A 24,236-nucleotide genomic window follows, 5' to 3' on the forward strand; every position below is an offset into this window, starting at 1 on the left:
GCCACCACATAGCCAGGACCCTTTGCCTCCCTATGCCCATGTACTCTGCCCCTGAGAACTCCCTCACTGCCAATGGTGGGTACTTGGCTGTTCAGCAGTTGGCTTTACTGCCCACCCTTGCTGCAGCCATGTGGGGATGGAGCTGAGGAGCTGCAGGCAGCTGAGGGTTGAGATGAAGATGGTTGAGTGAAGAGCTCACACACTACCCAGGACCATGCAGTAGTGGTGAACTGTCCCCATCTGGCTGGGCTGGAGGCAGGGAAGTCCAGGCAATGGGGTCTTCTGGACAGATCTTTAAGAACTGGTAGTTAATTCAAACAAGCCACAAGCTCCAGGCATGAAAAACCCCACAAGGACCAGTAGCTTTAAAAAACTGAAGCATGTCTATCTTCAAATTCTCATGTGTTGCATTCAAGTAAGACAAAGAGGCAAATAATGACAAGAAATGGGACTTTTTCCAGATGTTTTTACCTTTAATAATCTAACACATCGTTAGTAACATAGTTGGCACTTCCAAATATATATTATTTTATTTCAACAACATTCCCTTAACTCTGTAGTTGTACTTGGGGGGAGGGGGAGAAATAAAAAAAGTTACCCTTTGCCATAAATAGTGGGTTGATGTTCCAAACACTCTGGTTGGGGTGGGTTACCTCTACAGTGCAACTAGGACCAGGCTAACGTGCAATAAATGTTTCTACTGCCACTTCAAGGCCAGGTTGGATGGGGCTCAGAGCAACCTGGTCTAGTAGGAGGTGTCCCTGCCCACACAGGGGGTTTGGATCTAGATGATCTTTAAGGTCCCTTCCAACCCAAACCTTTATGTGATTCTCTGATTTCTCTGTGTTAAAAAACGACAGGTTTGGGTTTTGGTGTTTTTTTGGTTTGTTTTTTTTCTATAAAAACACAAAACTAAGAAAGTTTTACTGCGTTAAAAAAAAAAAAAAATACAAGCCCTACTGTCAGTTGAGTGCATGTCCATTGTCATCAGCAAAAGAAACTCACTGAGGTCTCTTTGAGCAGGTTTCCTTTGGGGTGAGAGAGAGAGAGAAATCTGCTGCTCGGCGGCTCCTTTCTCCTTCACAGGACAAGGCTTTGAGTGCAAAGGGACCTGGCTGGGAGCCAGGCAGAGTAGTGCTCATCTGTTTGTTTTTTTTTTTACTGTCACACAAAAGGAAAAGTCGAGGCAGATGACACATTTCTTTGTAGTGCAGGTTTCTTGTTTAACCTGTTAGTAGAAAAGAGGAGAATCCTGTCCCCGTTCAGGACTTCATCCCAGGAAAGACAGCAGACTTGCAAGAAGTCACCTGGCATCTGGCTCCTGGTTTCAGGGGTGGGAGGGATTTTATTTTTTTGCCTTGCAGAGATGTTGGGTGGTTTGTCCAGATGCCTGACCAAGCCCAACTCAAGAGCTGTACTCAAAGGGAGTCCCTGCTCTCTTGCTAAAAAGCAAAGTTTTTAAAAAAAAGAAAAATCACACTAAAGTGAACTAAAAACCACAGCTGGATTGGTGGAACAGGTACAAAAGGATTGATCTCAGCAGCAGCATTAGGATGTTTCCAGGAGAAGGTGGGTGGCTATTTCACATCAGGGGTCTTGTGGAGCACCACCACGTGCTACTCCAGAGAAGGCACTGGGGATCTGAAGGGACCCTCACATCGGCTGACGTGGCAGGCTGAATTCCCTCGAGGGCTGTAAGGAGGTTCACTGTGCCCTGCAGGAGCTGAGCTGCTAATCACAGTCCTGGATACTGACGTACACAAAGAGGGTGGAGGAGGAGTAGGGGTCTCCGTTCTTGGTCAGAAGGTGGATGTGGCGGTAACCTGGGAGCAGAGACACAGGGACAAAGTGGCCTTCAGCCCAGCTGGAAAAATGTTTGCTGACATCTGCCAAGACCCTGAGACAACATCTCCCTGTCTCAGAGCATTTTGGTCTCAGGACCCCACAGAACAGGTAGGTCTGAGAGGCTCTGGGCATTGGTAACATATCGTGCCACGGGTGACAAGGGGACCCCTTCACCAGCTGCCCAATAAACCATTTTTCACCTTGCCCATAGTCCAGAGAGAGGATCTGTTCTGATCCAAGGTGTGATGGGTCTGGACCTCTTATTTAGGACACTGGAGCCTCCCACAGGGCTCAGGGGTTGTGAGGAACACGGAGCAGAGCCTTACCTTGCTTCAGACTGGTGAAGGGCAGGGTGTACTGCCCGATGAAGTCGTTTTTGGTTGACATGTCAAAGTCTTCCACCACAAACCGGACCAGGGCCAGTGCAGGGATCTCTATGTCAAATGTAAACTCTTCATCCCACTTCGGGTTAAAGCCTGGGCAACACAGACAAGGATGGAGGTTAGAGCTGCTCACCAACAAGGATGGAGGTCAGAGATGCTGGCAGATAAGGTCAGCAGTCAGAGATGCTAACGAATGGGAGGTGACTTTGCCTGACTGCCAACCTAACCTGACCCAGGCCAAAGGCCTCAGGAGGTGCCAAAAATCATTGTTCCCAGCTCTGACACTGATTTGCTCCCTGACATTAATAAATCCCTCAGCTTAAGCTGCTCGTTGCAGACCTCAGCCCCACGGTCCCAAAAGGCAGCCAGGAGCAGCAGGGAGGTGAACTCAGCTCTGCTCCACAAGCCCAGGCTGGCTGAGACATGGATGTCTTTGGTTGCAAAATCTGACCACCCAAAACCAGGGGAGAGCAAAGGGGAGACTGTGCCTTTGTGTTGTGACAACTTTCTGGGGCTTGAAGCCTCCTTGAGTGCTCCAGGCACACCCATCCATCACCATTCCATGCCTCAGTTTCCCTGTCTGCAAGAAAGGTTAATGAGGAGCATCAGATTACAAAAAGCATCATCAAGTCAGTGAAAAAATATTGTTATCTCCTTGTGTAAGGGCAGGGTCTGAGAAAGCCAGACTAGTCCTGCTTCTGTTATGGATAAGGATCTTGTGATCTGAACTCACAGAGCAAACACATCAGATGAGAGATCATGAGCCAGCTCAGTGCTCTCTCCAGGCTGCTGGGAGCTCTCAGCAGTTTCAATAAACCACTCCCCAGAAACAAACAGGAGGAGAGGACATTCTGTTTGCAACCCTGCTGCAAACAGGCCCAGCCTGAGCAGAGCAGAAACCTAAGGACAGCAGAAGATCAGCTGAAGCCTGCTGGTCATAAAGGGTCTGAGGACAATTTGTCAGGAGCCAGGGATCTTTCAGCTGGCCTTGAAGGTGCTGAGATGGGCCTGGGGACAGTGACACAGCAAAACACCTGTGCTGGGTTGGTGCACTTTATTTGGACTTTCATAGGATAAAATCAACTGCACTGTTCTGATAACCCACCTCTGCTCCTGACCCTCTTCAACCTTGGGGAAAAAAAACCCAAAACAACAGGGTTGCTGATCCCATGGGAGCAGAAATCATGAAAGCTGAGGGAAAGTCATCAGCCCTAGGACACTAGGCTTCACTGTTCTGACTGGGGGGGATGTTCAACCCACCTCAGAGCCATAGCAAGATGCTCAGAGCTGCAGGGCCAGCAGGTTCCCATGGCCTCTCCAGCTCCACAGCTGTGCTGCTGGGACCAGATCTGTGCTCACAGTCCCTGCTTCAGTCCCACCAACACAGGCTCATGGAATCATTTAGGTTGGAAAAGACCTTTAAAGTGACTGAGTCCAACCATAAAGCATCAAACCAGGGGAGCTGTGGAAGCATGGTCACACATCTGAAACCTCAGCCCATGAAATGGAACTGCCCTCCATTCTGCAGCTGCCCCTTTCCAGCACTGATGTTTGCATTTCTTCATTCCCTTTCCATTGGGCAACACTCCCTTCAGCATCCCTCCAGTATCACTCCAGTATCACTCCATCCAGTCAAGGGCTGGCTGTGGGGCAGGGTGTGCTGAGCAGCCCTGAGGAACAGGCCTGGCAGGTCTGAAATGTTCCCTGAACAGCTTTCACTGGAGACACTATAAAAATCATTGCAGGTGACAGAAATGGCCATGAGCCTTGGGAGCTGGGCCAGATTTACTCAAACAGGATAGAGGAAGAGGGAAATAATTGTTAGCAGGAGGAAAATCTGCACTGGCTTCCCAGCACTTGGCTCTTACTGCACACAGAAAAGCTGTGTGTTTGTGTGTACCTGTGTGTGTGACTCCTACTACCTCATTGCTCCCACAGGAGAGAGGGATGAACTTGCCCTCTAAAACTCAGAAGGCCACAATATTCATATCCCCATTGCAGGGGAGGGAGGGAATCACAGCCATGTTTGACTCATGAGAAATGGTCCACAGGGAGGTGAAATGCCTGTGAGGTCTCTGGGGTCTGTAAAGACAAGCAGATGAAGTGTCCCTGCCTTGTGAGGAGGCTCTGAGCTGCAGGAAATGTTCTCCTTTTGCACAGACTCAGTTACATATAAGAAGAGGTTGAGAGATGTCAAGTTTTCCAAGGATAAGGGGGTTATTGTTGCCATCTACCACTACCCCCTTATGGAGAAGATAGAGCCAGGCTCTTCTTACAGGTGCACAGCAAAAGCACGATGCATAATGGGCACAAACTGCAACAGGGGAATTCCTGGCTAAGAATAGGGATCTCTTACTTTCTCATGAGGTCAGTCAAAGCTTGGAACACTGGAGAGACCCCAGAAAGCCTGGGAAATCTCCATCTGTCGAGATATTAAAAATTCATCTGGGGGATACCTCATGCAATTTGAGTTAACTTTGAGTATGGTCTTGTTTTGGGAACAGGCACCTCCAAAGTGCCTTGCAACCTCGTGAGCTTGTGACAGTCTCAGAACACAATCAGCCTCACAAGAAGCCTTCTCTGGGAAGATCTTGCTGGGGACCCATGCATTCCAGGTCAAGTCCAACTGCACGGAGGTAAAGAGCACCTCCAAAGCTCTAGCACTGCAGATTTGGCAGGTTTGGCCTCAAAACAACTCATATGCTGATGGTATTTTGCAGGGAATTTCTGTCTCTGAACACCTTAGAGAAAGAAGAGAGGGAAGAACCCCTGAATGTAATTCTCTAGAGGAACATCAGCCTGTGGGGCCAGTTGATGCCAACAACAGTCTATGACCAGGGTCCCTGCACTGAAGTTGCCAACAGCACCTTCTGCACCTGCTCAGCATGGCAGGCTTGGGTGCACACGGGCAGATCAGGGCACAGGCAGCAGCCTCAGCAAGGAACACTCTGCTACATGAAACCAAAGGGTTACTGCCCCCATGGGAGCACAGCACAGAAGAAAAACCCCTTACCATTGTTCTCAATGACTTTGGTCTGCTTCTTGTTGTTATCCTGCTGGACACCATGGATCTCTATCGTGACCTTAGGATCAACAATGGAGTTTTTGCTTTTGTTCACCTTGGGCAGCTGCTGACCAGAGATGATCTGTGGAGGAAACAAAGCAGTCATAGAATCACAGAATGGTTTGGGTTGGAAGGGACCTTAAAGAAAATCTAGATCCAACCCTCCTGCATTGGCAGGGACACCTCCCACTAGATCAGGTTGCTCTAAGCTCCATCCAGCCTGGCCTTGAATGGGGCTTCCACAACTTCCCTGGGCAACCTGTTGCAGTGTCTCACCACCCTCAGCATGAAGAATTTCCTTCTAATGTCAATGGCATGTTTGCTTTTCTCTATGACATCTTTACTTCATCTTGTTCAAGAGGTCAGGACGTCATTGGAGGGGGCTCCCTGGCAAGCATCCCCCTCCTTCTCCAGGAGTGCAGGACCTGCTGTGACAAGCTGGGACATCCTTCAGAGGAAGCTGTCATGAGCCAAAGCACCTCCTGAACATTGCTCCAGCCCAGCCAGCTGGCTAAGGGGGCTGCCAGCTTTTAGACTTGTCCCCAGTGAGAAGATGATACTTGGAAAACAACAGTGGTGACTGTCTGACTGCGTGTCACCTGTATGTTTCTGTCACAGCAGTGAATGTTGTCATTGACCTCTGCAGAATATTTCATGTGTGACTAAGTCCCTGGAGGATGAGAGCCCATGCAGGACTAAAGCAGAGGCCCCAGTGGTGGAAAATGAGTAGGGTTAGGATAACACTGCCCAGGTGGGACCAGGAGAAGGAGAAGGTACAACCTACACGCCCCCCCTGAAGGTGGATGCTACCGAGACATTTTCCAACTTCTATTCTTACTTTAAGCAGAAGCTTCTTCTTTGTCCCCCATGTTCCTTCTGTGATGGATTTTGGATTGAATTTGGTTTGCTCATCCCGGAGGAATTCCGGCTTTAAGACATACCCAGAAAACCCATTGTCCTGGAACCGACCCTGGTAGACATCCATTTCTGTGCCTCCTGTCTGGAAATTTAGGGCAACTACAATGCAAAATAAAGAAAGAAGTCAGTCACTTCCAGATAAATCAATGGGAGCATTTTTTCACTCGTTCTATTCACACAAAACTGCATTTCATGGACATAATCACTGGCTTTTCCATGTTTCAAAGAGCAGTGATAAACTATGACCTTCAGAGTCTGCTACCCCTGAGGATTTCCTGCATTCAGAGATGTCAGGGGCAGGAGGAGCCTTCACAGCCACCTCAAGTTGTCCTCCTTCCTGCCACAGAGTCAAAACGTGTCCTGCACTGAATTTCTGTCCCCCTGTTGCCCAACTGCATCTTTGAGATAAACCTACTCGTTTCAATGCTGGAGGAGCTCTCTCCTCCAATGAAGCCAGCAAATCCTTCTCAGATTTATTCTTCTCTGGCCTTGTTATGAAACCTCTTTTCTAGTCCAGATGTGCCTATTTTCATTTTCCATCATGAGGGGCACTGGTGCCTCTGTTGGTTACACTAGAGAGCTCCTCACTGCCTGAACTCCTCATGCAGCAGTACAGAACCTGTGACCAAACCATCTCTTTATTGTCCCCCACCCAAAACAGATCAAGCCTCACCGGTGTCCCGACAGCAGGCAGATTGCTTGTATTCTTTCCAACTTGCCACTCTCTTTTTAAAAGCATTAGTGTCAAATTTGGAAGCACCACCTGTGAACAGTCTCACTAATACCACACAGGGAGGGCACACGGACCCCAGCACCTCCTCAGCCCTCCACTGATTTCTCAAGGGTGGTGCTAACCTCTTTAGCAACCTCTAAGACAGCTCTAGGACAGATGACAATTTATCGTGGTCCTGGATCCTACATATCCTGCAAAACTTTAAGGCCAAAAGCATGTTAAGGCACTCTCCTGTTTTTCTACCTGCAAGCAAGACTTTAATAACTGCAATATACTGGTTTTACTGGGAGCTGCAAGTACTCAGGGCTACTGTAAAATCATCTTTTGGGTGTCCAAATACTGAACTCGTGTCAGATGAGGCATGCAGGTCTGGCCTCACTGTACCCCAAGGGACCTGATGTTGCCTCCCAGGGACTTCCCTGCCTTCACATTTCTCCTGACTCAGCACTGGGGAGACAGGTCCATGGGTGCTACTTGTGCCCCCCACGGAGGCTGCAGCCCCCAGGGAGCTCATGTGCTGCCAGGGAGCCCTGCAGCTGCAGCTTCTCTTGTTCATCTGGGCCATAAAGGCACAACTGGAACATCTCCAACATCCAGCATCACCACCAGAGCCAAGGATGCCATCACCAGCCTGCCCACTTAGCACTGCACCAGCTATCACAGAACTCACTTAACAGGCTCTGGAACCCTTGTTTTCAAGAATCTCTGAGCTATCAGTAGTGCCAGGGTCTTAACACCCTGGGACTAGGTACAATGGGCTGCTTTGACTACAGGGAACAGGTCAGGCCACAGCTTGGCCCTTATGGTTATGGCCTTGCTCTAGGGCTTGCGAGATCCGAGTTTGATTTCCATCTCTGCCAGAGATTTCTGCAGACTTTTCAGTCAGCGACTTCAACCCCAGGCTCCCTCCTCCTTTGTTAAACAGCAATAACTCTGCTTCCAGCGACACTGCAGAGACGTGCACGTTAACAGGCCAGGAAAGGCTCTCCTGATGGTTCTGAGGTGGGCCAGAAACTGGCCCAAGGAAAGACACTGAGCATCAGCTAAAGAGCTGGTCCCTCCCGGCGACCACGGAGCCCGCCTGCAAATGGCTCGAGATGGCACATCTACCACAGCTGAAGCCCTGTCACAGCCAGGTCATAGACAGCCTGGCCAGGGTGACCCTCTCCAACCTCCCAGTTGCACCCACCAATCTGGCAGCCGACGTTCCACAAGTCGATGGGGTTGTAGTTGGAAGAATCTGTCCTCCAGCCTGCAGGGTAGATCCGGCTCAGGTGCCTGATGTTGTGATGAATAAAACTGGTTGCTACAATTAAAAATAAATAAATAAAAAATAAATAAATAAGAATAATAAGAAAACTGCCCTTTCAGTGACGGGGGCTACTTTTATCTCTTCTTTATGCTTAATTAGCAGCATAAAATGCCTTTCTGGGTAACAGCCTCTGTGATATCATTATTCCCACTGCTTCTCAATGAGATGCATGGCAGAAAGAGATCATAACCAACATCTTTCAGGATGCTTTTTCCTTGTGCTTAACTACCACTAGCTGTCCCTCTATGGGGACTGGGACAGAGGATGGCCTTTTGCCAGGGCAGAACATGCATACCTGACTCCTGGGCTAGTTTCAGAGCTTTGCTCTCTGTAAATGACGACATCTCGTAGAAAGCCCGAGGGTGGTTGGGGTCCTCAAAGCCACCAAAATGGACACTCTTGCAGTAAACAACTGTGTCTGACAGCTCCTTGGCCAGCTTCAAGGTGTCACTCTAAATGTAGGAGAGCAAGAAGTTTGTAGGGAGTTTCTGTACTCACAGTCAATAATCACGTTTTGTCTAGGAGCCCTGGAGCTTCTCTTCTCCAGCATCTTCACATGCAAAGGATGCACAATATTAACACTCAGTGGCTGCCCTGTGCAGAAGGAGGATGGAAAAGGGGCAGAGTGTCCTTGCCATGTCCTTGGCCTTGCATGGAGAGTGCTAATCCCTCCTCTCAGAGCATCACTACCCACTCAGGCCCATCCTGGCCTGTCCACTGATATCACTGACTTCTAAAATGTTACTACCAAAAATACTACATTTCCTCTGGGCTGTCTCTCCTTCTGCATTTATTTGCATGTTGTTATGCGAATAAGTATTTCAGCTTGGTTATCACAGCTCACAACTGATCAGGGCTACAAACAAAGGAACAGCCCAATCAGCCTGTATTGGTGGGCTAGGAGAGGATTCCACACAACAGATGCTTTGCTGTCCCAGCACCCTTGCTTCCTGATGTTCTCCAGACAGATTCTCTCTTTGTTGGTGGGATACCCTTCCTGCTGCCCCCTGCATGATCTCTTGTATTTCAGCATCAGTGGTTGTCTCCAATTGCTAAACTTTACAACAGAGCCTTAGCAATGTGTTTTCCATACTGTCCTGCTCTCAAGCATGCAAACCTGGGAATATGGGGAAAGGAAGGATGTTTTGGCCTCCAAAGAGCTTGGGCTTCTTTCCCTGGAACTAGGAAGCTACCACAATGTTTTGATGCCTCCTACTCCTCAGCCACAGTCATTGGTACAAGGGTGAAGTGAGAGCCACCAGCTCCCATCAGAGACAAGAAAAGAAAATTATAGACTTCAGAATTATACCCAGTATTGACTACAGTTCAGAGAAAGAAATAAGACCCTCAAAAAGTGAGCAAATCAGCAAGGGGAAGCACAGATCAGACCAGATCCAGAGGCAACATCAATCAGCTTTGCCATCAGTGGGACTGAGTGTATTTATATCATCCATGAACCTGGTGTGTAAGGGATATGGTCTTCACAATGTCCTCACATGAGGGAATAAAATCACTCGTGTAAAGACCAGCCTTTTCCTCCCAGAAACAGTCATCCCAGTTGCTTTGGTAACCAGCCACCTTTTCCCTACAGATCTGTAGCTCTTCTCTCCCTCTTCTAGGTCAGAAAAACATGGCCAATGGGGGTGCAGGTACGTCCCAAAATGTGACTAAATGTGACTAGCCTCTGCTAACAACCAGATTCATGATGGTCCCATGAAAAAGAGATGTCTGGAAATCAGAGAGAGATAGACTGAACATGTGCCCTTTTACTGCTTCCTAAGTGCTACATGGCCTGTCCCAGCTATTTCAAGAAGACAAACTTCATGTTGATTGGCTCTGCAAGGCCTCTGTTTGTGCTGGGGACAGAGATTATTAAGCTGAGCAAGGAACAGGATCCTTAGCCCCAGTGCACTTAGCAATTCACCCTTCCATACCTCCAGCTGAGTAGCTGAAAACACACTGAAAACTGTCTTAGCTGGGAATATATTAAAAGTATATTTCAAATGCTTTTTTTTGTTTTCTTTTGCATGGCACAAAGCCCACCTAGCAGGTGACTCCCCAGCATGAGACATGGGATACCCTGAAGCAGGACTTCAGAGCCTTCTACATTAGGCAAACATCTAGTTAATAGCTTTTCTGCCTCTCCAGCTCTGCCCTTTTTCCCAGTTACTTCTTTTCCTTACCTTCCCCTTCTGCTGAATCTCAGTCTTTACAGATTCATCTTCGATTTCAGCTGCTTCATCTTCATCAGAGACATCCTCAGCCTCCAGGTTGTTGTTCCCATTAGTGGGGTCCTCCTGCCTGCTCAGCTTCTTGCCTTTCACAAGGATCTTCCCTTTCAATTGCTGCACAAGGAAAAGTGGACAAAAGAGCTGGGGGTTAGAAACCAGTCTGGCCTGCCCTGAAGGAGCAAGGATACAACAGCTCCTCAGCTGCAACCAGGGCCTTTTACAGTTGCATCAGTCACTGGTTATTATCAATAGATACATATAAAAAAATAAGTCTGTTTGTCCACTGAGGCCTTGCCCTGCCTCTGGCCAGTTTCTGAGACCACAGGCCATGTATCTGAAGCCCCCAAATATCCACAGCTTCCCCTCTGATACAGAACTGTTCATCCTCTTAACTAGACAACTTAAATGCTCCTGATGTTAAAAGCAATAATTTTTTTATTATTTTAATTTTTTTTTCCAAAACTGAATGTGGATCAGCAAACCATGGCTCATGGGAGCCATTCACAGCACAGTTTCTGCCCCTCTGTGTGGCCTTGTTATTTAATCTACCCCAGTCTCTGCAATGTATGGTTATAAACACACCCACCACCTGGGAAACAGTACGAGATCCATGCTGGGGCTGAAGCAGTGTAGCCCTCTGCTCTGCCAGGCATTTTAATGGGAAGACAGGTCCATTAATTTCTGGACAGGTGCCTTGTGCATAGCAGAAATGGGATTTTAATATGTAGGGATCTTGCAGGTGAAATCTTTGGGTGTTGGCAGCCTAAGGAAGAGTTTCCCAGACCCTTTCCAAAGACACCTCCTCTTCTGAAAAGAACTCATGCTGCAGCTGCCACCACAGGACAACACTAATAACCAGCAGCATGGGCCAATGTAACAGCTTCCTGCTGAGCTAATCCAAGGAGCACATTTCTTATCCTGAATCAGCTCTCTCCAGCCTCTTTCAAAGTCCACGCAAAAACCTCAGGAGAAGGAACACACCAGCAGACCACCACACCACTGATGTGTCTCTCCTGTGCAAGATCTGACTGTGGGAGGAAGGCTGGAGCCTGAAGGGGGCTGACTCTGAACCCAAGCAAGGCAGCAGCAATGTTGGCAACAGGGGGGGTACTGAGAGGGACTGGGAGCAATCTCCAAGTGAGCAGATGATGCTACAAAATCCATTCATTCAGCCCAGGAGGACCCCTAGATCCTGCAGCTTCCAGTGAGGTCAGTGGGAGATTTTCAGCCACCTGTGCTCAGCAGTCCTGGCTTCGGAGGGTGCTACTTATTCCAGAAAAATGCAACCTCAAAACAAAACAACCCCTCACTCCCAGTAGAACATCTCCCCCAGCTCAGTCACACCCTGTATTTGCCCTTTCCACAACAGCAAAAGCAACATTCTCACATGGCAGGACTGTGGAAAACCAAGGGTATCTTATAAAGCAACACAAGCATTTTCAAAGAACACTATCACCCTCTTTGAGGGTGCAAGCAAACTGCAGCATGTCTTTCCAGAGACCAGCTCAGCTCCTCAGTGCTCAGCTAAGCTGTGGATGAAGCTTGGTTTGAGCTGAAATTTGATGCTGGCACCCGAGGAAACAGCCAAGAGCATTTTTTCTCCAGCTACCACAAATGATCTGTTTACACTGGGGCACTCTCCCTGTCACTCAAAATCCACACAAAGGCAGCTGGAAGGAATGTACCAGTTAATGGGAATAAAAGGCCCACAGGAGCAGTCAGAGCACAGCAGTGTCATCCTCCCTGTCCCCAGACCATCCTCCATCCTCCCAGCCTGAGCTGTGACCTGCTTTTCCCCATCCATGGCTGGGGGATGAGTTGCCTCATTTCAGAGTCTCCCTTCAGCCTGCTGCTCTCTCACCACCCTCCCGCCCTCAGCATCCAGCTCTGCCCTGTCCTTCCACAACACCCACTGCTAGAAGGTGGAATCCAACTCTGTGTAAGCTTCTGTGCTTTTCTCAGGACTCAGAATGGACAAGCCTGGAGAGATTGCACTGGGGGCAGTGGGGAGGGGAGCAGAGAAGTCTCTCTTGTCCTTCCCAGGCTGCAGGAAGCATCCTGCTATAGAATATATCATCTGCCTCTGCTTTCCAACATCCCATAAGAAACCTCACTGCCTCATCTCAACAGTTGAGAAGCAGAGCTAAGGTATTTTGGGCAGGTTGCCTGATCATCTTTTTAAACTTGTCCAGTGCAGGACAACCTGTGCAGCAAGTCAGAGGTGTGATTTCTGCCACAGATCCATCCTAGGTGGCTGGATAACATCAGCAGTGAAGGCACAGTAACATGGCCTCCACCTTTCCTCCTCACCACACACCATTCCAAAGCTGCCAGCAGTGTGTCCTCAGCCCTGCTGTTATCCTGCCTACACTGTGGTTACACTGGGAAACCTTGGATGTGCTGCACGTGGTCACTGTGGGCACAGGGACTGCTCAGCCCAGACTGTTATACAAGACTCTCTGTAGGGAGATTATGGTGGTTCCCTTTTGGCCTTGGAATCTAAGAGGCTGGCTCCTTTCTGGAGTCCTGGTGCATTGCAGAGGTTGAGCATCCCCCTGTGCAGGTGACTTCCACCATGCCTACAAGGGAGAGCAGTCCATCTGCCACTTAACTCCAGAGGAGATGCATTAGCTTATTGATCCACAATGAGGGATATCCACCCCAAACCAGAGCATTTTCACCTCCATTTCCTGCTGTTCTATAGTAGCATTGTCCTGAAACCACCCTGCAGAAGCTGCCAGTCCCAAACATTGTCTTCCTTCATTTAATATGGGTGCTAGGAAGACCAACATTTGAGTGCTTCTCTTCTTCATCAAGGTTTTAATTAAGCTGATGCACACAGACATGAACACACACACTTTTTCCATCTCTCTGTCTTCCCCTACATGTGATATTAAGTATTTCTAGCCTGAGGCAAAAGACACTTAGCTCATCAGTTCAGCTCTGCTGAGCAGATCCCCTGTCTTAGGAAGAAGCATTAGCTGAGATACTCAATAAATATTCTCCAAGTAGACCATACAGCTGTTCCAGCTGCCTGTAGCAAATCCAAGGTTGAATACAACCTACAAAAAGGGGGAAGGCTACAAGGACACTGGACTCTACTGAGAACATATAGTGGAGGGGCTGCTGGAATAGATGCAGCTCTTCCCTTTTCTCACAGGCCTGTAAATTGCCTTCGTTCTCCACATGAGGAGCTCCCCTGTTCTCCCACCTTTCCCACTGCACCCTGATCAAGCTCAGCTCTGCAAATGAACTGGTTCTGACACATCTTTGCCTTCTTTGGGAGTCTATGAACTGGGACGTGGCAACCATCTTAAACAAAAGCTGTTGATTTTATCAGAGGGAGCAAAGCTGCAGAGGATTTTAAAAGATCTGCACACACATTTATCCTGCCTGAAAGTTTCTTGCCCCTGTTAACAACCTGAAAGCCACAAGGACAAGGTCTGATTTCCAGTTTTCATTTCAGTGGGAATGGAGCATTTGTAAAGTGATCCACCTCATCAGCTTTTCTGCTCCTTCAATGCCTCCTCTAGAGTCAACAGAGAGAAGTAAACACTCCCAAGGGTGTGATTCTTCTTGTCTATTTGGACAAACACTTGTGAGGAGGTGGACCACACCTCAGACTCCTCTGGCTGTATTAACTAGTTCTCAAAAAGAGCCCAAAGTGAAGCACCCACCTACAAAGACATAGTTTCAGCTCTGCCACCTTCCATCCTGCTCTCAGGATGAAGATACCCATCTCCCCAGATTTCTGAGAAGCTGTGGGGGATCAACATGTTCACCTTCATAAGGAGATGTGCAGCCCAGATGCACTAACTGCTGTCACACCTGTGTGTGTCTTTCAGCCCAGGTGTGAACTGAAGGGTTTAACAATGGGTGAAGGCACCAGAGGATGGAGGAGTCTCCAGAAAAGGGGGAGATTATTATTATCTAAGGAGGCTTTGAGAGATTTGAAGGAAACTCAGCTCAAGAGCTTCAGCTGAGAAGATGCACTGCAGGTAAGGGTGGCAAAAGCTGGAGTAACCTTGGAGAAAGGCACAGAGGTGGAATTAGGCATAAGGCAGAGGGACTTGAAGCCACATCCATGCTGAGTGTATGATGCAAAAGCAGCCCTCCCAGGCAGACAGTTCCCAGGGCCTGCTGCTGACTTAGAGCCCTGTGGCTGAATCTGGTCTGGACTTAGCTGAGATAGCTCTGGAGGTGTTTGCTGCCTTGCCCTGAGCACAGGGAGGGCAGAGCAGGGCAGCCACCCTGCTGCTCCCACTGCTGTGCTCAGCCCAGCTTTGGCACTGCTTGCCCTGCAGGAGGTTCCTGAGCTCAAAGGGATGTCAAATGGGGGGACTGGATGTGACTGATGGGACAGTGGAGGTGCAGGGTAGCAGAGACCCCTGCCACTGCACTGGGGCTCCCAACATGGTCCTAAGGGTCACCCACCAAGACAGGTCTGTTAGTCCATTGTAAACAAGGGAGTCCAAAAGTACCAAAGAGCTGGAGGGGTTTCAGAAATACCTGATCCACTAAATACTTGCATGCACCTTTGGCAACTGTTTTAGTCTCATTCCAGGGCTGGATTTTGCAGCATTTCTAGGTGGGATGCAGGGAGAGGGGCAAGGGGAGCTGGCAGACCCCTGTGCAGATGAGGGATGGGGCAGAAGGGCCTGCCACAAGCAACCAGCAGCAGAGACTGGAGAAGCTCTTCTCCACAACCCTGGCACCACCTGGAGCTTTTATGTGGCTTTTGGCCTTTCTTCCTACAGGCCTTTAATTTACTATTGGAACCTAAAGACAGCAGCTTGAGGGAGATATTTAGATGTTCTGTGTAGGCCAACACTGTTCCTGAATGGAGCCTAATAAATCAGAAGCCTGCCCTTAGCTGTGGGATGAGTTGTTAGCATGAATCTAAGCTGTGATGATCTTCCTTTAATTATGGAAACTGCCCTGCTAACACAACCTGCAGCAGTGCTTTGCCTGTTTTTCTTGACAACCTTTCAGCCCTCTCCCCAGTGACATATTCCACCTTTTTTCTACTACAAAATACAGTATGTTGTCCCAGGCTTCCCCATGCCAGCTTCACAAGGAAGTGGAAAATCCAAGAGGTTTCTGTGGATTTTCTTTATCTCCTTCAGTGTCTGAGCTTCAATGTGTTTTCCACCAAAAAAATCAGCAGTTCAGCCCTTTGCATTCTCCTACTTCACACAGCAGGAAGGCAGCAGAAAAGTCCTTTCCCAGAGGGAAAAGGACAAGTTTTGCTACATTGGCAATTTTCCTCCCTTTTAGCTAAAGGGATCACTCCCTCCAATGAAGCACATCAGCCCAAATCCATTCTCTAAGGTAGATCTGGGCTGTTTTGCTCCAGCTGGGGCCACGTGTCCATCTGGGCAACCAGAGCCTGAGGTTAGGTGAACACAAGAATGGGAAAAACATCTTTGGGAAGCTGGGGTCATTCCCTTACACTCACATCATGGATTTCTTTTCCTGGTGTTTCTCCTTTCTTTCTTCATATCACTCCTCTGGTCACAAGGCAGTGTTTTGAAAAGCCATCAGCAGCTTTCCTGATCCTGCACCAGGGATAAATAGCAAGCCAGGAGGTGACACTGAAGACTTGGATTTTTCCAACTCAATAACAGCCTGCAGAGACCTGTCTCCACGCTGGGTGTATCCTCACCCTGGGAGAGTCACTTACTGCATGGAGGCAGGTTGTCTGTGCCAGTGCAAAGGTCCTCCTGAAGCAGCAGCTTTAAAACTCATGATTCATCCTGATTTATTGCACTGGTGCTTAGGGACTAACCCAGATCAGCTCCCCTCTGCCCTAGGCATTGTATCAAGCAAGGCATGGCACTCCCAAACAAAAGGGAAAAGTCAGGGAGGGAAAGGAAAAAAAAAGGAGAGGGAGAACAAATACAGAAGGTATTTTTGGGTGGATCATTTTCCTCTCCTTTCTCCCCTGCTGACTGCCAGATTTATCCCACTCACAAACTCCTTCCAGCTCTGGCTGGGCATGCTCATCCAATTTTTGGCAAATGATTTCTCTAGCAAAGAAATGCAATTTAAAGGGGACTGCAGCTATCCACCCAGAAGTCTGCTTAAGAGAAAAGAAAGAAAGAAAAAACAAACCCAAAGGGTGGCAACAGATGAATTTTGACTTCCGTTTTGGAAACAATTTTTCCTTTTCTCATATCAAGATTCCATTTCTAATGTTTTCTAATTGTCAGCTAATTATGTTATAGTGGCAGCCCACTCTGGAGGGCTGTGTATCTCCTTCCTCCTGAAGGGTCCAAGCTCAGGTCCCAGCTCCACAGCTGCCCTGGTTCATGGGAATTGAAGGGCCATCTCTTGTCCTCCATGGACATCTCCATCCCCACCACCCCAGGTCATTCTCAGTGGAGGACATCTTCCGCTTGACAGAGGTTTAGGCTACCTGTACTGGTTTTCCCCTTCAGTTTTGAGGGGCAAACAAACACAGCTCTCCTTCCAGTCCTCATCATTTCCTAATCAACAGCCTGGATCTCCACAGGAGAGCACCCACAGCATTCAAGGAGGAGGGGAGCACATACTACATCCCTTAGAGCAAGACATCTCACCTACCATGAAATGGATGAAAAGCACAGAGACACCTTGTAGTGACTCCCTGTGGTGCTGACCTTCCCTGCATGTGCAGCAGCCCAACAGTGCTTCAGAGGATCAGCCTGAAGGGCATGTTCAGCTTTGGGGCATGAGCAGCAGGCACAAGACAGACCCTCAGGTTTCAGCTCCTCTGGGACACGCCAGAAAAGCATCCTCCTCATGGGATGAAGGACATTCCCTAGAGTTGGTAAAAGGATCAGGAATGTCCTCGGTGCTTCAGGGATGTCTCCTCTTAGACCTCAGACAACAAGGACCAACGGGGCTTTTTGCACTCGAGGTGCACAGGCTACTTCTAGATACTCCTATTCCTTATTCCACCACTGCCCACAGACAACCCCTGCTCCTCAGCAAGTACAAGTCACATCAGTTCTCAGGCATATTGTCCACAACTTGGCACCCAGCAAGAAGACAGCTCTCTTTTCTCACCCTCAGAAGGCAGAAAGTGCTTAAGTGGCCTTGCTTACCTCTGGGGAGGGGAACTGGGACTTGTTTCCATCAACTGGGGCAACCAAGAGCATGTCCTGTAGGATGGTGGTCATATGCTGAGCCATGACCTTCTGCTGGTCGACACTGCAGTGGTTCTCCAGGGAGATGATGACAGGGTATGGTGACGTCTAGAAGAAGACAGCAACATAAATCATCAGTGCAGTCTGCATTTGTTAAAAACAGACAAATCTAGCTGTGCAGTAGCTACTCAGATCTCTGCTAATGCCATCCACAGGGCACCAGGCTGGGTCAGGATGCCTCCCACAGGCTTGCTGGGGCACTTTGATAAGGTGCCCTGTGCCTCCATTCTCCATTGGCTCCGTGGGTCAGGGCACCTTCCTACCTCAGACTGGGAAGGGAAGCTTTGGAATCACTGGGTTTACTCAGATCCCTAGGGGACAGGAATCCTTCCTCCATTTATGCACAGGTCTGATCGGGTTCCCTGTGTCCTCCCCAGTGATTTTATGTGTTGAAGGCATTGTCATGATCACAGCTTTACAGCCCCAAGGGACACTTGGCACTAGCTCCCAAGCGCACTGAAGGAAAAGAGCAAGAAGCCCAGTGAGCCTGGATGGACCCAAGGTTTGTTAAGGGCTGCTGGTCCAGCACTGCTGTACAAGACTCCAGACCTGCTCATGAAGCAGAGTAGAACAAGTCCTCTGCATCACTCCCTCCAAAGCACATGCATAAGGGCTCCTCTAAACCAGGAGCAGACCCTGACACATGAAAGCCACACCAATTCATGGCTTGTTTGCATTTCCCACTGGCTGTGCTCCAGATATCAGCCATTTTCATTGCAGTGGGGTCCAGGACGCAGCTGTGCTGGTAGAGATTCAAACTCATCCTCAGACAGTGCTCTGCCTGCCCAGCAACTCCCAGAGTGGATCTCTGCAGAAAGCCCAACACGGATGCCCAGCCAGAAGGACACATCTTGTATCCATGAGAAATGCTAAGGTGAAGTCTTCGTTCTTTATGCTCTTTGTGAAGAGAGCAGAGACCAGCTACCAGTCTTGGACTGTGTGACATGAGAAATCTCAGAGGGTCCCTCATCCTTACTTTGAAAGCATAGTTCTTGATGGCCTTAATGGCATCACTGAAGAGGATCTTGGAGGTGAGAGTGTAGCCGTGATAAATGATGGGCTCCGAGTTGGGGCCATCCCAGCAATCCAGTTCCACACAGCGGCAGCCTTTGGTGAGGGCTCTGGAAACAAAGAAGGGACCTGGTTGGGTTCTAAACCTTCTGCTTTATCTCAAAATGAGGGTGCATCAGGCATGGGTATTGCCTGGGAAGGCTGACAGGAAATTCAGGGAGCAAGGGAGAAAAGGAGAGCTTGGAAAAAACAGGAAAGCAGATGGAGAAAGGATGGGAACGTGCGAGCTCAGAGTCAGCAAAGAGAGCTCGAGGTTGAGCAGGGAAAGCACAGAAGGATCTGAGAAAGGAGGTAGTGAAAGCCCAAGGTAAGAATTATCCAAAGAAGAAGACACAGTGAGTGCCAGATGAGACAGGGCTCTCATGACTGTGCCCCAAGTCTTTTCCCAAAGATGGTAAAGAGAAAAGAAAGTCAGGAGTGGCTGCACTGGAAGGAAGATGGTAAGAAAGTCAGCCTCAGAAGCAAGGTCATGAAGCCTAGATGATGTGTCTTCTTCATCTAAATCTGCTAAGACATAAGAGATGAATCCTCAGGGCTGTCAGGGAAGCAGCTGTGGGAACTCCCCCAGAGCTGGGGAGACTGCTGAGGGCCAGTTTCCCAAACTGAGTCTACAGACTTAAGTTCCACTTGAAACTCCCACCTCTACGTATCTTACCTGTCTAGGAGGTAATCTTGCTTTTTTTACTGTAACTCCCCCTGCATTTCAGATAACACAACTCCTTGGAATCATTGCAATAAGAATTGTGGGATTTCTTTATTTTTTTTTTCCAACCAAAACATAATACTGCCATTTTAAGATGCTATAAGAGGAATTCAAACAGCTACTGAAAAGCCAGATTTCACTCTCTACTCTTTGGAGCTTGTGACTCAGCCAGCCATTGTTCCTTGAGAATCAGATAAGTAACAAACAAAGACAGAATTGCAGCCATTGGCTTGCTTAGAAGGAAATGCTGGCTCATTTGATAAAAGTACAGGTCACAGGAGAAGTAATGAGCAGTGGCTGTGCAAGTTAGTAAAGGCCACTGCAAACATCTGGCCACAAGTTGTTCAAAGTAGAAGTAGGCAACTCCTACTGTTCTGTCCAGGGATGCTGTGGGAGCATCTGAGCTGCTAAAGAGGGACCAGGCCTAAGTTTCCTGATCACCTAAACTGCTTCATCAGCTCTCATCCCCACCTCTTTTTTTGGACCACTCCAACTAGGTCTCTCCAAAACAAACCCCAGCATGGTTCAAGGGATAGTCCATGCAAAGGGCTCCTCCCAAAAGCACTACAGGTTGTAAACATCAGGCCACTATGCATCATTTTTGCTCCTTCCAGTCCCTACACAGTCCTGCAGCTCTATCCCACAAATCCAGACCTTGTGAGCTCCTTGCACTCTCTCATGTCATATTCTGGGGGATGCAACACACCTCCTCAGCATCATGCTGTGAAAACACCATGCTACGGGGCTGCAATCCAACCTCCACCTGACTGCAGGTATTTTAAACTACTCCCAAATGTAGCAATTATACATGTTACAGTCAGGTGGACACCATGTGGGACCCAGCAGAGACCTGGGTCAAAGTGCTGTGAAAAGCGGGGCATGTCCAGCCTGGTTCAGAAACAGCTCACCCTGATGTGAACATGGGCCAGTTCACATCACCAGGTCTTGGGGTGGGAGATTTCTTCTTGGTCCTCTTGCACCTAGCAGCAGAGATGCACCCTGTGTCTTCTCTAAGAAAGAGATCAACCTCTCACAGACACAAACACACGCATAAATGCACAAAAATACATTACCTGATGTAGGCTTCTGTGCTGCTTGGACCTGTGAGCTGGTCTTCCATAAGATAGGTATTGTGTGAGGATGACACCAAGTAGTGACTGAGAGGTTGAGTCATGTCCTGGTAAACTTTACGGTGGGAGGGGTTGAATATGTTCCCATCATCAGACAGCAGGTACATCAGGAAACCATCTTTGGTCATGGCGTTTCCCCTCTTGGCTGCCAGACAAATAGAAACCCCATGCTGAAAATCTGACACCACCAAGTTGTGCCATCATCTTCACCTGCTGCTCCCCAGAGGGTCTCAAAGGCAACGTGCACTCCCTAGGCATCCAGCTAATAGCAAATGTGTCGATGCTGTTCGGGTGACAGTGACAGCTCCATCTGCCTGAAAATGCTTCTAAAACCCCTTCACAAGCTTTCTACGACACTTGGTGTCCTTGGCAACACCTCAAAAGTGCAAAGGCAGCACTTAACCTCACCTTTCTCTAGAGATCCATGGTATAAAGCTCTCCATCTGAGCACCTGAACCTTCCTTCATACCGATGCAGAACAATTGTCTGGTATCTATAAACGTAGCCAGATAAATCCTGTCTCAATTTTCCAATTAATACAGGATTTGCAAAGAGTAAATGCAAAACAACCTGACTTTGGGGAGAAATCTGGTTCCTCCCATCTTGAAGGACTAAGCTACATCTCAGTCTAATCCTCAGGTCTGACACCTGCAAACCATTGCCCCTCTCCTAAAGGTACACCAGGTCAGTGCAAAATCAGCCTATGATTCTGTGTTTGTTTCTTGAAAATGTTCTATGAGTTGCTCCAGACTGGTGATTCACTTAATTTCTGAGCAGAGAGTTCTGTGATGGCTCTCCTGAACAGCTGCCACCTTCTCTGGCCTCTACTCAGAGATTTCATCACCCAATGGCTTCTCAGGTGCCCATATTCAACAAGAGTTGCCTCCGTTCCTGCTTCTGGAGAACAGAAATGCTGCTACATTCTCAACCCTGCAAAGCCACGTGAGGTCTTATCATTTGAATAAGCCATCAGAGCCTTTCCCACAGGAATTCCATCATCCCCTCTGACTCCATATCCACCTCTCTCCAGCTGCTCAGTGTGCCCAAGCCAAAATTGAAGAGAAGTTTTCCTCAGGCTCCCCAGTGCCCTCATCAATAAGAGCTGCTCATGTTTCCCTAGATGAGTGGTGTTTTAGAAGCAGCTGCAAGAAGAAAATGACACACATGGCTGCAGAAGAAGACCACAGTAAAGAAAATCATAGTTCATCAAAATCAAGGAAGATTTTGAGCCAAACCAGCCAGAGTTTCCAACCTACCTCTTTCATTGGGCTCATATCTCTGAATTAAGGCAGGGGCAGCAACAACAGCATCTTCTTCTTGCTGTGTCTCATAGAGGAACCTCACCAGGTTCTGGCAGGACATGAACCCTTCTGCATCTGAGTACTTTTGGAAGATCTTGTCTATTTCCTTCCTCTCTGTCAGTATCTTGTAAAATTCCTCTATCTCATCATCCTCCAGAGCCTCTGTTTTGGACTTGTCACAGTGCTGTAAACGTAGAGGGGAGAAGGAGTGAAAACCTTCTTTCCTTCTGGCATAAGCCACCCGTAACCTGCACCAGGGCTACACAACGTAGAACACAAAATATTGGAAAGAGTTACTGGCCAGGGAATGAGAAGCACTTGGTCAATGACAACGATTCTCACTGACCAGGCCAACAAACATATCACAGTCACAGTTATTGTTTTTACCAGGCATGGCTTGGAACTCCACTCCACAAACTGTAAGCTAAAAGGCCAGCTCCTGGCAATCTAAGGACAAATCAAGGCTCAAGAAAAATGGGCCTTTTGATCTCAAGAGGTGGAGAAACACAGGCAAACAATTAGCTCAATGCAACTCAAGCTATTAATAGAGCCTGTGGCCTAAAATCCAGTAAGTAAAGTGAAAAGAGCCCTGAGGCTCAGGCCTCAAGAGGGTGTCCAAGCTAGAAGAAGGGCTGGTTGCAAAGATGGCATCAAAACTGACTTTAAAAAACATCCTGCTAAACATGTGCATTTTTAGGCATAGAAAGATCCTTCTTCCCGTGGAATTCCCTTTTCTGTTCTCATTCCAAGCCACCAGGTAACAAAATGTCCACAAAATTTCAAATCAGCTATCAGCTTCACAGGGAGCTGGAACTCAAACTCTTCAAGCCCCCATGTTCCTCTGTGGTTTGAGCTTCTCCACTAGGTAACAACTCTGACAGAGAACCACAGTCAAGGATTTGGCTTTATCTAAGATATTCCCAGATTCAGTTTTTCATCAGAAATTACAGTTTTTCTGTGGCAAATCCAGATATTAATTTTGTTGTTTGTTCCTAGCAAAATTCTTCATGGAGAGGTGAACAACTTTGTTTTGGTCACCTCTGGGATGGAAAGCTCTGTGTTAAAACCAGGCTGAGCAAAACAACCTGCAAAGGAAAGCAAGAACCTGTCTCAGAAGAATCACTTATGGGCAGGGAGTGTTACACCACTTCTGAGTGTTCTTCCCTGCAAATCTCAGCCATCAACCCATTCCTAGTTCATGTCATGTGGTTCTGATGATTTCCTCCCCCTCAATATCTAAAGCAAGCAGAAAGACCCTTAGCCGTGGTGCCCTCATCTCATACAGCAGAATCCCACCTTACATTTCAGGTTAAGTCCAAAAACTCTCATTGTTTGGCATGGATGCCAAAATTCCTGCAGGACATGACTTGCCTTTCTCAGTCTTTGGTCTAAAAAACTCTTCTTCAGGCCTGAATTTGGAATGGAAAGTGTGCTCCAGGCCACCCAGAGGAGGTTGTGGTGTATTTCATTTCACCCTTGCTATGAACAAGCTGCTAACAAGTTACTGTGCTGACAGATGGTAACTGGTCAAACAAGAGGAATTAAATTGCTTTCTATCTTTGATCTCTTATGACAGATAGAGCTAATGTCCTGGGTTTTATGACCAAAATGCATGTCTCTGTTTAACTAGATACCACACTAATCTCAGTCTAACTCTGCTAATGGTCTCAGTGATGGCTGTGGTGGCTTCGGCAGTGCCCCAAGCAAGATGGTAACGAGGGATTTGCATCCTCTGCAAATCCTCCACTGTCTGTTGGAAGATACTAGAAGGATTAGAGTCCTTCACTATCTGTTTATGGTGCACATATAAAACCAAACAAAACTATCATGATGCACAACATTTCACAAACGTAACTGAGAGCAGAAAGTTCAACTTGTCTTAACTTCAGAATCGGCTCAGTAGACACTATGGGGTCATCTCAAGGATGGGACAACCTGTGAAATGCTCAGTACTACAGACACCTTCACATCAGGTTTGAGAAGTCCAGGGACTTCCAGAAGTCCAGAAGTTAGAACCTTCCTGATGCACCAAAATGAATATTCAGGTTGAAATGAAGTGAGCAATTAGAGGAGCTTTGCACAGACTCTTGCTGCATTGCATGTCTTACCCAGCTATGTGATGAAAAGCAAGAATAATGTGAGAACATGCCCTGTAGCTCCCTCTTGAACCCCTGATCACCCTTCCTTCCTGTGACTAAATGAAGAAAAACTAAGACACAAAAGATCACCCTTTCAATGTGCTGTAGTGTCTCTCTGTCCCATCTAAGTACAGTCAGTGTGCAAACTGAAATGTAATTGCTTTAGGAGCAAGACAGGCTCTTCCTGGAGGCAGTTCAGCCCACAAGAGATCTGAAT

The 24,236-nt window shown here is 48.0% G+C and overlaps 1 protein-coding gene across 2 annotated transcripts in view; it reads right to left on the reverse strand.

The window, feature by feature from the left end:
• Positions 1 to 452: 452 nt before the first annotated feature.
• The window catches only part of PLCD1 (phospholipase C delta 1), a 57,449-nt gene continuing 33,665 nt past the window's right edge, over positions 453 to 24,236 (reverse strand). For both annotated transcript variants that reach the window (XM_051612256.1, XM_051612255.1), the window contains exons 5-15: positions 21,837 to 22,065; positions 20,524 to 20,725; positions 18,653 to 18,797; positions 17,575 to 17,724; positions 10,439 to 10,600; positions 8,551 to 8,707; positions 8,133 to 8,249; positions 6,131 to 6,309; positions 5,242 to 5,374; positions 2,172 to 2,321; positions 453 to 1,823 (exon numbers count right to left, since the gene is read on the reverse strand). In XM_051612256.1, coding sequence (XP_051468216.1) covers positions 1,732 to 1,823; positions 2,172 to 2,321; positions 5,242 to 5,374; positions 6,131 to 6,309; positions 8,133 to 8,249; positions 8,551 to 8,707; positions 10,439 to 10,600; positions 17,575 to 17,724; positions 18,653 to 18,797; positions 20,524 to 20,725; positions 21,837 to 22,065 — 1,716 coding nt within the window. In that variant the 3' untranslated portion in view covers positions 453 to 1,731. The remainder of the gene's footprint in view (positions 1,824 to 2,171; positions 2,322 to 5,241; positions 5,375 to 6,130; positions 6,310 to 8,132; positions 8,250 to 8,550; positions 8,708 to 10,438; positions 10,601 to 17,574; positions 17,725 to 18,652; positions 18,798 to 20,523; positions 20,726 to 21,836; positions 22,066 to 24,236) is intronic.

Source organism: Apus apus, chromosome 2 (assembly GCF_020740795.1).
Source record: "Apus apus isolate bApuApu2 chromosome 2, bApuApu2.pri.cur, whole genome shotgun sequence".
Taxonomy (NCBI): domain Eukaryota; kingdom Metazoa; phylum Chordata; class Aves; order Apodiformes; family Apodidae; genus Apus; species Apus apus.